This window comes from Spermophilus citellus (assembly GCF_964194105.1).
Source record: "Spermophilus citellus genome assembly, chromosome: 4".
NCBI lineage: Eukaryota > Metazoa > Chordata > Mammalia > Rodentia > Sciuridae > Spermophilus > Spermophilus citellus.
In genome coordinates, this window is record NC_138185.1 from 1,161,658 (window position 1) to 1,177,245 (window position 15,588).

General features: G+C 58.6%; 1 protein-coding gene across 1 annotated transcript; it reads left to right on the forward strand.

Annotated features, from left to right (window-relative positions):
- Window positions 1–7,324: 7,324 nt before the first annotated feature.
- BHLHE23 (basic helix-loop-helix family member e23) lies at window positions 7,325–7,999 on the forward strand (the record flags this gene model as incomplete). The annotated part of the gene is made up of 1 exon (XM_081293328.1): window positions 7,325–7,999. One exon carries the CDS (start codon window positions 7,325–7,327, stop codon window positions 7,997–7,999), a length of 675 nt encoding a protein of 224 aa, XP_081149454.1.
- Window positions 8,000–15,588: the final 7,589 nt, after the last annotated feature.

Consider the following 15,588-nt stretch of genomic DNA (forward strand, 5'->3'; position numbering starts at 1 on the left):
AGCGCAGGGCTGGCGGCTGGTTCACAGGGTAGAGCTGGGGGGCCTTGGAAACGGGCAGGGGAGTCCGGAGCAGCACCAGGCTGAGGCCTGCCCAGGGTGCTGGGGCTGAGTGGACGGAGGCCACACGTGAAGTGCCCTGCCCGAGGTGCCGTTGAGGCTGAGGGCTTCACGTGGCAGAGGTGAACGAGGCCCAGCTGCAAGGGAGGTGGCAGCCCCAGAGGGCCAGGGTGGCCACTCAGAAGGGAGGAGGTCTGATATGTTTTCCCAGGTCACCTCACGTGGTCAGGGCAAGTCACCTACAGGGGGACCAGCTGGAGCGTCTGGGTCGCCTGCTGCAGCAACAACCCTCCAAAACAGCTGCCATTTCATTGTTGAGACTCTGGGGGGCCCTAATGGGGGCAGGGCTGAGGGAGCAGCTCATCTGCTCTCTGCTCAGGGTTGGGCTGGGTCGGAAGTCCCAAGCAGCATCACTAACACTCCCGGGGCCTGGGAGGCTCTGGGCCAGGCCACCTCCACATGGCCGCTCCTCAGCAGAGGACCTGGACTGGAAGCTCCAGGGGGAGAATGGAAGGCAGAGGCACCACACCCAGAACTGACCGGGTCCTGTGCCGCATGGGCAAGGTGGCCACGGGCCAGCCCGGGTGTAGGGGATGGGCAGAGAGCCACCACCTGGAGGGGGGCTGCAGGCCTGGGTGGGTGGGAGGAAATGGTGGCCGCCCTTGGCAGGACAGGCCAGGGCACCAAGACAGGCCCAGGGTGAAGGCCAGGGTGACGCAGGACTGGGTGGGTGTGGAAGGAAGAGCCCAGCCTGTGGGTCTCAAACACACCAGGCAGGGTGCACGGCACGGGGTCAGCAGGCCTCTCACCTGGGCAGCAAGAGAGATGGAGCCTGGCCTGGGGGCCTGCAAGCCAGGACGTGGGGCGGGACGGGCCTCTGAGGGCCATGACCTGGAACGCAGGAATGTCCCCAGGAGAAGAGCAAACCTGGACCCACCCCCACCAGAGGCACACCCCTCCCCAAACAAAGGGGAAGAAAGGGGGAGGTTAGGGAAACCACTTCCCACACCCTCTGCTGGACACAGGAAGGGGTTGTAGGAGCCTGGCTGCGTTCCCGCGGGCTGGACACTGCACAGCCTCAAGGCACCCCTGCCCAGGAAAGCCCAGCAAGGACAGCAGCCCCACTTGGCTGCTAGAGATGGCACCTCGACCGCCCATATCCAGCCCTGCGCTCAGGATCCTCGAAGCCCACCACGCTGTTCACCGGAGTGCAGCTGAGCACAGGGGTCACGTGACGTGTCCTGTTCTCCCCAGTGGGGCAGGGGGTGGGTCTGGCTCCCACTCCTGCTGCTCCAAGTCTGCCCAGCACATTCTCGGCAAGAGCTGGACATGTCCTCACTGTGGGGACCAGGGAGCTGCTGCTGAGCCCACCGCCTCTCTCAGAAGACATCCTCTGGGAGACCTTCTGCAAAAGCAGCAGCTCCAAAGGATAGCACTCTGAAAGGGGCACCAGGGTGCTGTTTCCCAGGCTTGTGACAATCAGGATGCTGGGACGCGGAGCACTGCTCTGAGGCCACCTCAGGGGGAGCTGGTGGCTCCTTGTTGGGAGCTGGGACAAGAAAGAGCTGTACCTAGAGGCTCCAGTGAATGTCAGGCTCCAAAGGCACCAGGTGACCCACTCCTAATCAACTGCAGCAGCTAGACAAAGGACGTCCTGGGCCCTGGCACCCACGTCTTCAGAAGCGATTGCATCTCACTGGAGGAAAACAAGAGCCCTCTATGATCACCACAGCAGAACTTTACAACCCGACGTTTGGCACAGACGGTAAAGGAAACAGCTCCTGTGTGCAGCAGAGACACAGGAGGAGACCACCTGACTGCTCGGTGTCCGGAAAGGAAGGCGAGATCGGGTTTCAGTAGAGACCTTCAAACACACGAGAAGTTTACCTCTGAAAACAAATGAATCAAAGATAGTGAGTGCCTTTGACAGAAAACTCAGCTAAGGAGAAGATGAGCAAAACAGACGGCTGGTCCGTGACAACACCTGGAGGGAAGTGTGAGAACACCAAGGGCCTAAGACCACAGGGAGCAGAGAGAAGGGCCAGCCCTGGCGCCTGGAACCCTAGCGGGGCTTGGGTAAGCAATGTCCAGGACCAGTTGAAGGCTCAGGCCATAAACTCCAGGTGCCACAAACCCAGAAGGGATGCACAGAGGAAGCCCACTCCCAGGCAGGACACAGGAGCCCGGACCTTCACTCTCCTCCCCAGACAGCTGGACAAACCAGCCACAACCCTCAGGTCCACCGGAGGGTGAGGTCTCAGGCAATCGCTGTCCCCCAACTTGTAGAGAGACGGGCAGATGTGGAGAGTCACAGTCCCTCAAGGAGCACCTCCTGGGAACCAGGGCCAGACCGGAGAACCACACTCCCTGGAATCACTGCAGGCTCCAGGAGGGCAGGTCAGCGGCGGCACAGGCGCCAGGCGTAGGAGGGCTCCCCCCATACCAATTCAACCTCCACAACCCCTCGCAGGTCCTCCCTGAGCAAGGGGCCCGTGCCCTGTCCTGCTCTCCTGCAGACCCTGGAGAAAAGCCCCCTCGTGCTTGGGCAGAGGGACGACGTGGACCTGAACTGTGCTGCAGCCTCCTCTTCCTGCCAAGCCCTCCCCCAGGAGAGACCCTTCACCAGGCCCACCCACTGGGGTTTTATCAGAGCTGACCGACCAGGGGAGGGGATGCCCACTCCAGTTCCCTCTAGCCTGCCATGCGGGCGGGGGAGGCCCAGCCCATTCTCCTCTATTGCGCTGGTCTCCCCCAAGGAGAAAACAAAACAGAGATGAGGAGCTCCCAGCCTAGAGCTAAGTGAGATGTCACCAAAGGACCAGGAGCACCTCCTGTCCCCACACACCTAACCACCACGTCCGGGGCCCACGCCACAACTCAACCCAGCCACCACATCCGGGGGCCCATGCCATGCCACAACTGACCACTGCGTCCGGGGGCCCACGCCACGCCACAACTGACCACCGTGTTCGGGGGCCCACGCCATGCCACAACTGACCACTGCGTCCGGGGACCCCACGCCACACCATGCCACAACCCGGCCACCATGTCTGGGGGCCCCACGCCATGATATAGTTAGGAGCCTCAAGGTTCCGACGGTATTAAAGACACCTCTAGGGAAGCCTGGACACAACGGGAATCCAACACAGGTGCTCCAGAGAAGCATTACTCTCTGACACCACAGCTGCAGTCAACCCGCCTGGCCCCTCGCCAGAAAAAGGTGAAACGTCCACCAGAGGCCTCTTTGCCTCGTTTACCTTTCTCCAGAACATCACGTCTGCCTTTCAACAAAAAATTACAAGGCACACAGTCTGCAGAAACAGCAAGCATGAGAGCCGGACACGGATATGCCGAGATGCTGGAGCTCTCTCTACAGGACATGGCGAGTCACAGAGGCCACCACAAACAGGCAGGGGAACTCGGAAGAATCCAAAGCAAATGCTAGAAATCAAAACACCGTAGTGGAAATGGATGCCTTCAGTGGGCACAGCAGCCTGGACACAGCCGAATAAACGTCCTGAAGAAACGTCCACAGAAACTTCTGGAACCCAAGGGCAGAGAGGGGAAAAATGAAGATGACAGAAGGGAACACCCAAGAACTGTAAGTAAATGTCCAAAGTGTGACCCAACAGAGAGAATAAGAAAAAGGGACCGGAATGTTTGCGCAATGACAAGTGGCAGTCTTGGGAAACTCAGATACGGAGTCAGACAAGAGCAAGCAGGTCATAGTGAAGGCTGTGACGGGCACCTCCTGTCCAGCCACAGAAAGCCAAAGGCAAGAGAAAATCCTAAATGGAAAAACTCCGGGCTGGGGATGTGGCTCAAGTGGTAGCGCGCTCGCCTGGCATGCGTGCGGCCCAGGTTCGATCCTCAGCACCACATACAAACAAAGATGTTGTGCCCACCGAAAAATAAAGATTAAAAAAAAAATTCTCTCTCTCTCTCTCTGTCACTCTCTCTTTAAAAAAAAAAAAAAAAAAAAAAAAAACGCAAGCAAGAAGAGAGAGAAGTCTAATTTTTAATTTGTTGAAGAAAAAACTGCAGTGATAGTCACTAGTTATAAAGAAATAAAGGCTTCCTCAAGCAAAAATTGAGAGAATTCATCACCAGCAGATCTGCCTTGGAAGAAGTGTTCAGAAGAAGTTTTCAAAAAGAATGAAAATTATGTAGGTCAGAAATTCAAATCTACATAAGGAGGGGCTGGGGCTGGGGCTCGGTGGCAGAGCACTTGCCTAGCACATGGGTTCCTGGGTTCCATCCTCAGCGCCACGTAAGAACAAATAAATTAAGGCACTGGGTCCATCTATGACTAAAAGTATTCTTAAAAAATCTACAGGAAGAAAAGAGTAGAAAAGTATGAAATAAAGGTGAAATAAGATCCTTTTTCTTCTCTTTCATGGATCCAGCAGATGAAAGCTTATTTCAAATCATAATCACAGGGTTTCTAAGATGACGGTGGATGGACGGACTCAGTGGAGGTGTGTCACAGGGACAAGGAGAAGCACTAGGAGCTGGGCACATGTCTGACTGCCTGGGAGAGGACGTGGACGAGCTGTCCACGAGTTGTCCCCCTGGTGGGAGAACAAGTGACCCCCACTTGGCCCAGGCCCTACACACCTGGCCAGGAAGTTGCCTCAGAGCAGAACTACCTCCCCACCCCATTCCCTACCCCTGCCTGGGAGAGGCGCAGAACCAGGGCCAGGTTCAGGGCTCTGCCTCAACAGCTGCAGACAACCCTCAGCCTCCGAGGCTCACCTGCCCTCTCCAGCCCAGGACAGGGAGCACGGGATGGTGAGCCCCACCTACGCAGGATGGGGAGGGGCCCGGGAGGTTGCACTGTGATCTCCTCTCAGGCCAGCAGGTGGCAGCATCACACCGAAAACCTGCCTCTCCAGAAAGTGCTTTCCATGCATCAGGACCCTGCAGGGTCCACCCTGGCCCAGCAGGTGGCTTTCCCCAAAGCCCTTTGGTGGCCCACCCCTGCACCCTGCCCACCCCTGCCTACAGTCCTTCGGAACAGGTAGATGCTAGTGGAAGTTCTTGACGGGCCCCAAGCCCCACTCCTAAAGCTCATGGAGGGAGCTCTGACTTTGATGTGATTTCTCCCAGGTTGTCACCTGCAGCCGCCCTAGAACCTGGCTCTGGGTGAAGGTCAACCCCTGCCTGCGGCATTGACGCCTGTGCATTCCCAAACCTACCTTAACCCTCAGAGCCCTCGCCAATGCCAGCTCTGCACCTCCTGGCCTCAGGTGCCCTCAGGGCCACAACCCACCATCAGTGCAATTCATCCCCGCCCACAGCCCTGAGTCCTGGGCTCCCTGGGAGCAGGTGTACCCCCTGGCTGAGCCTGTCGGCCCTGGGAACCAGGGGAGCCCCACGGCCCCACATGCCCTGCTCACCACAGCCTTGGCTGAAGCAGTGCAATCCTGGAGGGGACCTGCAGGAAGTGCTCCCCCCAAAATGCATGACAGCCAGAGTGGTCTCTGGAAGATGCTCCCCAGGAAAAGACAGGGCTCTCACAAGGGCACCTCACACCTGGGGACAGGATGTGCTGCTGGCAGATGCCAGCCCTCCAGAACACAGTCAGCTGGACAGGAAAGCCAGCAGGGTGGACGGAGCTGGACCCTGCTGCTCCTCTCCGCTTCCCCCCAGGATCACTTACATGTTGTGTTTTGTCTTCTTGAGATGACCACCCAGCATGGGGTCCAGGGAGGGGCCTGTTGTGGATAGAAAGAGCACACAGCTCCCACCCACTCACTCCTCAGATGTGATGCCTTCCCAAAGCACTCAGTTGGGTCATCTCTGTCGTCCCTCTCCTGGTGGAAGTTGGGGAACAGAGATCAGCAACTCTGCCAAGCTCACTCCTGAGTGGTTCCACATCTTGCTGGAAGCCAGGGCGACCCAGTCACTGGGCCAGGAGCAGCCATTCGTCACTAACTCCACCCAGCCTCTAGGCAGTTCCCACGTGGGAGAAAGACTGGCATCTGCATCCAGCTCCACATGCTCTCCTGATAGGAGAGGGAACACCCAGCTCTCCCACCTTCTCTGGGTTAAAATGATTATAGGCAGGCATTGGCCCCACCTCCACTCCCTGGGGGAAGACTTCTTGTCACCCTGAGGGAAGCTGTGTCCAGTGACCCATTGAGCCCCAGACCCATTCCTAGCTAGTAAGAGAAATCTCAGGATTGGGTATGGTGAGCTCAGCGGCCACCCCTGGACAGCACCTTTGGTGAAGCCACCTGCAGTGACCCAAAGACTTCTTGGCTGGGACAGAGGATCCCCCATATACACCCAGCCTATGGTCAGCTCCAAGAGTGACAAGCAGGATCCCAGGTGACAGGCCCCAGCTCCCTTTGTTCTGCTCCCCAGTTCCACCATCGACTCTCCACCCACCAAGCAGAGAGAGAATTCCCCTGCAGGCAGGACAAAGTGTGGGGAAATGTTTCACACAAAACACCAGATAACTACAAGCAGGGGCTTCTCCTAAGCCAGGGTGTTATCCTGCTTCAAATCACTACTGGATGTTGGGGGACGTGGGAATCACCTCAGCAGGCACCTGTAGGGGACAGGGGGGCAGCTGCAGGTTGGGGAAAGGGCCCCTGCTCACAGATCGCTGACAGCCCAGCGGATTCAACCTGGCCACTGATCGCCCCGGAACGCGTTGCTCAGGCCCACCCGGGACTGCGAGCGAGACCCCCAGAGCGTAGGTCCACACAGCACGAGCAGCGGCTGGGCAGACGCTGTGCCCACTGTGGTGCACAACGGTACCGCTCCGCTCGCTCCCGGGCTCCCGTGAGCGAGGACAGGGAACAAGACGGAAGAACTATGAGGGTGTCCACGCGGAACGCAAGCGTCTGGAGGCGGCCAACCCCAGGACACCAGGAGGCCGCGGTCCCGGTCGCTGAGAGGCAGGTTAGTGCCCCCGGATTCTGCCTCCCTCGCCGCCCTCCTGACCGTCTGAGCCGCCGGTGGAGCCGGGCTCCGAGAGAGGCAGTCACCAGGTCCCCTCTGATTGGACGGCTCGAAGTCCCAGCCGGCGCCTCCGCAGCTTAAAACCGAGGCGGGGGCGAGTGGGAGCCAGAGCCCGCCCCCGGGCCGGCCCCCGCGCCGCGGTGAGGAGGAGGAGGAGGAGGAGGAGGAGGAGGAGGAAGCGGCGGCGGGGCGGAGGCGGGCCGGAGAGGCCGGGCGCGAAGGCTCTGGAGCAGACGGACCGCGGGAGGGGCTCACGAGGCCGGGAACCACTAGCGGCGGCCGGCTCCGGCGGGCGATGGCCGAGCTCAAGTCGCTGTCAGGGGACGCATACCTGGCGCTGAGCCACGGGTACGCGGCGGCCGCAGGCCTCGCCTACGGGGCGGTGAGGGGCCCCGAGGCGGCCCGCGTCTACGGCGCGCCTGGTCCGGGCGGCGACCTCCCCGCGGTGCCCGCTCCCCGCGCCCCCGCCGCAGCGGCCGAGAGCAGCGGCGAGCAGAGTGGCGATGAGGACGACGCCTTCGAGCAGCGGCGGCGGCGGCGCGGGCCGGGGGGCGCGGCGGACGGGCGGCGGCGGCCCCGGGAGCAGCGCTCGCTGAGACTCAGCATCAACGCGCGCGAGCGGCGGCGCATGCACGACCTGAACGACGCTCTGGACGGGCTTCGCGCGGTCATCCCCTACGCGCACAGCCCGTCGGTGCGAAAGCTCTCCAAGATCGCCACGCTGCTGCTGGCCAAGAACTACATCCTCATGCAGGCGCAGGCCCTGGACGAGATGCGGCGCCTGGTGGCCTACCTCAACCAAAGCCAGGGCTTGGCCGCGCCCGTGGCCGCCGCGCCCCTGACACCCTTCGGCCAGGCTGCTGTCTACCCCTTCTCGGCGAGCGCCACGCTGGGGCCCTGCCCGGACAAGTGCGCCGCCTTCTCGGGATCGCCCTCAGCGCTCTGCAAACACTGTAATGAGAAGCCGTGAAGACCCGGGACCCCTTTCGCAGCGTCCTCTCGTTTACGTTGTCCCCTGAGTCATGTTGCCAGCACTGGAGATGATTGTCTGGACCCCAAGTGGAGAAGGCAGCTGGATCTCGCTCCCAGACCGTGGGCGCTGAACAGTTTGGGGCCGCGGAAAGCGCGAAGCCGGACCTGGCACCGAAATTCACGACTGGGACTCCTCAGCTCCTGCTGGGCACTCTCCCTGATCTTGGCCAGGGGTCATCGAGTCTAGGTACAGGCGGTGGCGGGTGACTAACCGCAGCCCCTTCGGCCACCGCCACTACCTTCCAAAAGAAGAACGTGGCAAAGTCACAGTGCCGCAGCGGGGGCGGATACTGGTCCCACCCAGGACGGGGTCTTGCCTAGCGCCGGCCCAGGAGCGCAGGCTCCCAGCGTCGCGGGGTTTAGCTGGTGGGTAAGGCCTGGTCGGCCTTTTCAGCCACACTGCAGGGACATGCTCCCTCTGGGCGCGTTCCCAAGAACGCGCGTCTCAGAGCACCTCCCGCCTGTGCGGGTTCCAAGACTTCAGCCCTCCCCTAGCGAGTACCTTCGTGCGCTCTAAGACTCAACCACCGCGGTGTGCAAAGGAGCTGCGGCAGTGCGCAGAAGGACCTCGGGCAACTTTCCGGCCTTTTCCAAGTCTGAGTTAGTTCTATTATTTTCTTTCCTGCCAAGAGGCACAGGAAGAGGAGGCCTCTTTGAAGTCCGTGGATTCATCCCTGAACATGCCGGGACCCCTCAGCTACGGCTTTCTGCCCGCTGGGATGGAGACCTTGGTGACCCTCTGCCTAGGAGGACTGCTTGAAGGAGACAGGTCCTCACAGCCGGTGAGGTGCGGTCAGCGCAGGACCCCGATCTAGCCCCAGGACCAATAAAGTCCCCTCCCTACCAACTCTGGACCGTTTGGAGGGAGGAGGCCGGGTACCGGTGAGTAATCTGTTAGGATTCGGGTGCCTCACGGAGGTAAGCAGTGGCGGGTCTGTCTCCCAGAGTTGGTACGAAGCTCAGAATTCTGCCACTCTCCTTGGTCCACTGGGCAGCGCACAGCCCACAGGGTAGCCCACAGCCCACAGGGTAGCCCCGCACAGAACTGTCCCCGCTTGTTTGCACCAAACGGCTCCATCAATCTATTTCCTCTTGGCAATGCTGTGCTCGCCGGCAGAGTGCCTCCGTCCTGGGGAGCGCCTGTCCAAGGCGCTTAACTCTAATTAATATATTTTAAAAGGCCTATTTGTATTTGCAAAATGAAGTGTGATTGAGTCTTATTCATGAAGACATATGCTAATACTGGTTCCTGCTAATTTCCATTTTTATTTTTTCAACATTCTTTCCCCTCAGTAGTTCAATTTATGAGTTTTGCCCATCCAAAAAGCTTAGTGTTAGACTATTCCAGATCCCTTTGATAAGTCAAGGCAGGAAAACTATGTTATTTACTTGTGGGGTCATTTGAAAGCCATCTGACATCAACTCTGTAAATTACTTACATGTTGTAATTTAAAAGTCATGTGTTTCAGTTAAGACAGATGTGTGGTACATCGTGAATACCATCAGAATAAAGTATTTGAAATCAACTTATTTTACAAAAATAACATGATTAAATTTTAGCATCAAATTGAATAGTGTCCATCTGTGACTGAAATCATAATTTCAATTTTCAGATGTGTTAAGGGACAGCTGCTTCTAAGGCCCAAAAGTCTCTGAGGGGCTGAAACGGATCCCCAGCATACTACTCCTTAGCTGATACATGAAATAAGAAAAGGGGAAGGAAAATCTTCCCCTGTTGGGTAAAATCGATTTTTTAAAAAGAATCGTTTCATTAGTCAAAAATTTTTTGGATAACAGCTTGAAATAAAAGTTCAAATTAAATTTAGCTATCTTTTGCATTCCCAAGCTGTGGGTCTGTTGTTCTCTGAAATGTCAGCAAGTCTTTCATCAGTGTTGAGTGGTTTCTCATATTGAGATTAAGTAGCTTTTCAATAGTGCTGGCTAACGAAGCAATCCAGTCTCCCCATCCCAGGTTTTGCAGGCCCAACTTCCTCTTCTCAGACCACCACCACCACTGTGTGGCCAAACTTCGACCAGCAAGGGGAGCCTGTCCCAACCCGCAGCTCTTCTGCAGTAGCCCTGGTTGTCTTTCTTCCCCAGGGCTGTGCTCCTGCGGGTGTGTGGAGAACAGCTGTGGGTCACCTGGGAAGAGCTTCCTCGGCACAGGGCTGGCTTCTCCAGCACCAGGGGGTGAGTTAAGTGGGAAAGAGCTTAGCTTCTGAGGGGAGTGGGGCCAGCCCTGTGCAGAGCTCAGGTGTAGGTGCTGAGGTGAGACAGCGTCCGCAGGACCGAGCTGTCCTACGGCCCTTTGAATCAGCCCGTCCCCCATGGAGCCGAGCAGGCCGTTTCCAAGAGCTACATAATAAAAAGTGAACAGGTAAAAGTAGCTGTTGATTACTTTTATTTGCCCCAACATATCCAAAATATTACCATATCCTATGTCTTGGAAAAGTCCATGTTTTTAAATGATCAGTGAGATCTTTTACTCTTTTTGGTACCAAGTCTTCAAACTGCAGTCCTGTGTGCAAAGCCTGCCTCCGTCTGGACAGCCACATTTCCAGTGCTCAGTAGCCACCCGTGGTCAGCCAGGCCCCTGTCTGTGCTGTGTGCACAGCCCCCGAAATGACTGTTCCTTCCCCTCTGTGCCTAATAGTAACCAGAAATGTCCCCTGACACAGGGAGTAAATTCTAGAGCCAGGCAAACAGGCAGTAGTCTTCCTCCAAAGCGTAGGTGGGGCTGAGGCAGGCAGCAAGAGCAGCCCTCACCGTCCTTCTGCCAAGAGAGATGGGGGCCGTGCCTCTACCAGGTCTCAGGTTCCCCCGGCCCTCCAGCCTCACATTGGATACCACACCTGAGCCTGAGCAGCCGCAAAATCCCCCCCACCCCCACCAAAGAAGGCATATGCAAGGTCACAACTATGGTTCCCCCACCCTGGGGAGGGGCAGTCTTGGAGCAGGGCCACCTGCCCCTGCTAACCACCCAGGTGAAGCTCTCCGCACCTTGCTGACCAGGGTTCATCTCCCGTCTTGAGCTCCTGGCTTGGCCTGTCTGGGGGATGGTTCCTGACAATCCTGGTTCATGGGGGCTTGGGGCCGGCTTCTCTGAGCCCAGTGGAGGCGCCCCTAGATGGGGCAGAAGAGTCAGTTACCCAGCCAGGTCCTGCACCGTCTGACCTCTGGCCTGCCTCCTCACCCCAGGGCACCCTCTAGCCTGCCAGGTGGAGAGCCCCACACAGGTCAGAAGACAAAGGCAGGCTCCTGGCCTCTGCTCTCCTTCCTCCCATACACACCACTGCACACTTCTCCTCTCCCGTCTGGTGCCCTGTGGTCAGTGCAACCCAGCCTGCCGCCTTTGCCATCCACCCAGGAGGCCCCTGCACTTGCAGCCCCCAGGTGCCCAGGGTGCTTTGCGCCCACAGGCCTTTGTTCCCTGGCTTGTCACCAAACATCCCTGGCTTGCAGACAGGGGCAGCAGGCTTCCAACTGAGGCAGAGCTACCCTAGCTGGGCTCTCACCCAGGGGCCTAGGGCTGGCCCCGCTGGTCCCCAGCACCCTCCGTCCACCCACCCTCCTACCAGCAGGCTGGCCTCCCGCTGCTCCTCTTGTCAGTTTCATCCCAAAGAAGAGCTTTGCCCTCCCCTTAGTGCAGATGTTGCCTGGATCACTGGGGAACCTTTTCACCTTGTGACCAAGCTAAAGAGCATCCCAGTACAGACAGGGCTCAGCCAAGAGGCCCGTCTACTTCCTACAGGCCAGGATGTTAACAGAAGAGGCGCCTCCCTATAAAGGACAAATACAGCCTTCCTAAAAGGGGGGCCAGACCACGCAAACATCCCCCCAGACCCAAAGCCACTCTGGCTTCTCATCGGCTGTTGAAGAGGACCCTGAGCGGGACCCCGAGCAGCAGCCCCTAAGCCCTGGTTAATCCAGCAGAGAATGATTACAGCAATTTTATAATGTAAATTTGTTTGTGATATGTTTTTAGTCTTTAATCTCTTTTGGCATCCCATTTGAAGGGATGGAGATAGAGGGATTTGCTCTGTATTAAATCATTTCTCCAACAATTGCCTCTTTGGACTTGTGGCCCTGGCCACTGTGTTCCAATACCCCAGCAAGAGTCTGTTCTATAAAATTGGAAAGTTGATACACGGTTGCAAATTTAACCCTGGAAGAGCAAAGCCCTGGTTGCTGCTAATGCTCGGAGGTCAGGGGGCGAGGAAAGAGACCTGGGATAAAAAGAGGTTGACGTGTGGGGCTGGGGTTGCGGCTCAGCGGTGGAGCACTCGCGGAGCATGTGTGAGGCGCTGGGTCCAGTCCTCAGCACCACATAAAAGTAAATGAATAAAATAAAGGTATTGTGTCCACCTACGACTAAAAATTTTTTTAAATAATAAAAAAAGAAGCTGATGTGGTCCTTTCCAGGTCCAGGTGCCCGAGAGTGTTTGCTTGTGTACCTAGAGAAGCTGCTTCTGGTCTCAGAAGTGTTCTTGAGTCTCGGGTAAAGGAGGGTGTGTGTGTGAGGAGCCCATGTGGACGGGAGCCTCTGGGGAGGCCTCCTCTCTCCCCAGGTTGTGTCCATAACTCGAACGGAAAGGCAGCAGCTGCCATCTGGGCTTCCAGAAGCCATCAGAATGCAACGCCAAGCCCTGCGTGGACCCGCAGGTGGCCTCTGTTCCCCATGACACTCAGGCCCCCTGGCAGCCCTGCTCACCCTGGGCCACCAGGGATGGGAGCAGACTTTGGCTCAGGAGTTCCCAGGAACAGTCCGGGTGCTTCAGAGAACTCCAGCCCCTTCCCGGCCCGGCTGGTTCTGCCTGGAGCCCCCTTTTGTCCACACAATGAGCCCACAGTCAGTCTCCCTCCTGGGAACCCCTGATTTAGCCTGACGTGCGGCCAATCTCCCGGGTCCACGCGCACAGCCCTGTCTGTCCTGATGAGGCTTCAGCCCATCTGGACGTTTGGCCGCAGCACACGGGGTGCTCACCACGGCCACGAGGCATCTGACAGGACGCATCCTCATGGCCAACGGTTCGCAGCCTCTGCTGGTGGTGTCCAGAGCCCTGCCGGCTCGGCACTTCCAGCTCTGACTGCAGATGACACTGACATCACAACACCCCTGGGAATAGCTGGGCTCTGAGCTTCATGCATGAGGACAAACCATCTTCCTCCAGCAAACACCAGTCCCCAGTCCTCCTCAGCCCGCCTCTGCCCAGGGGCTCCGGCGCCGCTGTTTGACGAGGATCAAAGATGACCTCAGGGGGCACACTGCAGCCCACAGGCGTGACCGGCATGGTGTGGGCAGGAACCAGGGCTCTGAAGACTCCCAGGCCCCGCCTGTGGAGCAGCCCAGACACCGTCTCAGTGACACACACCGAAGGGGACCTGTGTGTGTCACTGGATGGGAGCACCCAGGAGCTTCTGCACCCAGGTTCCCATCTCCCAGGGCCCAGCTGGTGCCCAGGGCGTCTGGGCATCAGCCAGCTCTGAAGGAAGGGCCCTGGGTGGAAGTGCCTCTCCCCACCATAGTGCTGACCAGCCGCTGGACAGGTCTGTTCCAACCCCCAGGGCCCTTCAAGCCCTCCGTGCAGCGCAGTGAGGTTGGAGCTTCTGTTCAACATCCAGGACGAGAGGCAAGATGTTTTTGATGTTAGAGAATCTGAGTTTCCAAAGGAAGTGCCTTCCACCTGCTGCTGAAACTCAAAAGTAATCCGCTTCTTCACCCTCAGGTCTTCTCTCTGGGCCGAGGGGTCAGCAGTGATGTCGCACACCACCATGACTCTCCTGCACACCTCGGTGACTCCCAGGGCACCGATTGAGGGCGGGCTCTGCTGGAGGGCTGTGGGGCGGGGAGCCAGTGCCCGCTCTCCGAAGCTCCATCCACCAACATGTGCTCCTTAAGATACCCCATGTGCACTATGGGACCTCAAGTCGGTCGCTGCCCCAGCGCAGGCGCGGACTCTACCAACTCCAGGGAGCCCTGGTCTGGAAAGGCAGCGCTGCCCCGCCATATCGCCGGTCAGCCGTCTCTCGGCCTTGTGCCAGGTAGAGCAGGAGGTGGGGGGAGCATAGAGCTGAGGCGGGGCACCCTCTTTCTCTCTGCCCCAGTGCTACCCCCAGTGCTGCCTGAACGTGCGCATGATAAGCACAGTCGCATGGTATGCACGTGTTGTGTGTGGGCATTGTGTGTGGGCACGTGTTGTGTGTGGTGTGCCCTGACGATGCTGGGTGCCCGGGTTGCTGCCCCGCCTTCTCCCCGTGGAGCCCCTGGGTTCAGGGCCCTGGTCCTGAGCAGACTGTTCTCGTCCCACCAGGACGCCTGGCTCTGAGAGGCCTGCGCCTCCTTCCCCTCTGCCCGCAGTCTGGCCTTGCATGTCTGACTGAGGTTATGTGGGGACCCACCTCCCCAGTTTCCCAAGACAAAGGCCTTACAGCCTCAAAACCTAGAACGTCCTGGGAAACAAAGAGCCAGTGTGGGGCCAGCAGGGCAGCGGGGCTCCTCTCCAGGCCAGCCCCCCAGGCCTCCCGTGGCCAGCCCTCCCTTTAGCCTCCCCCCCAGCTAACTTGTCAGTCAACTCCTTGCTTGGGGACATCTGTTCTCACCATGGTGCTGCTGCCCTCTGCCTGGAGAAGGGGCCCAGGGTGGGAGCGAGGGCGGAGCCTTCTCACGACTATCAGGCAGAGGGCTAGATGCAGCTGAGCCCCGGGCCTTCACAGGTCACCATGGCTCAGCTTCAGTGGACCGTATGGACAAAAGGGAGCACAGTTCCCACTCAGGTCCCCCCAGGTCCCCGCTCTGGAGGAAATGGCCCCTGGAGTGGGGAGAAGGGAGAGAAGAGGGGAAAGGCCCCCCACCCCGCCAGAGCACCCAAGCACATGGGCCTGCCCCGACCCAGCCTGATGGTCTCCTGGCAGGAGGCCTCAGGGACCTGCGTGGAGGGTACAGGGACCACAGCAGAGCCGAGGAGGACAGCTCACAACCTGGTTGCCACAGCCAGCCTCGAGCTTCCTGTCCCGTGGGTGAAGTCCGAGCAAGGACAGAACCGGCCAGGGGGCTGACCCAGGGTGCTCTTGGGCGTCTGGCCAAGCAGCTGACTTCTCACTTAGCATTTGCAGGAACAGACACTATGGAATCATTGGGGACAGGACCCTCACACCGGGGCATGTGACCCGGGCTGTGGCACTGCCCAGGCCACCCGACAGGCCTTCTTGAAACCTGAGGCCCACGGGGAGTGAGACTTGACCCCCTCGGCCTCTGCTGACCGAGGATAAGAACTGCTGACAAATGCGTTTTTGAAAGGTCCCATTTCCAGAGCTTTCTGGAGTTGAGAACTGTGGTCCTGGGCAAGGAACCGTAGGATCATCCTGGCCATGATTTCCAAGGGTGGCTGCTGGTAGAGGCTCAGAGGGAGGCCCTTCTCCCAAAACAGCAAAGCTCAGACTCTGACCCAGTCCGCTCTGCCCCAGCAGCCCCACGTGTGCACTGTCCCAAGACACAGCACAGAAACATGGCCCCAGACCAAGGCCCAG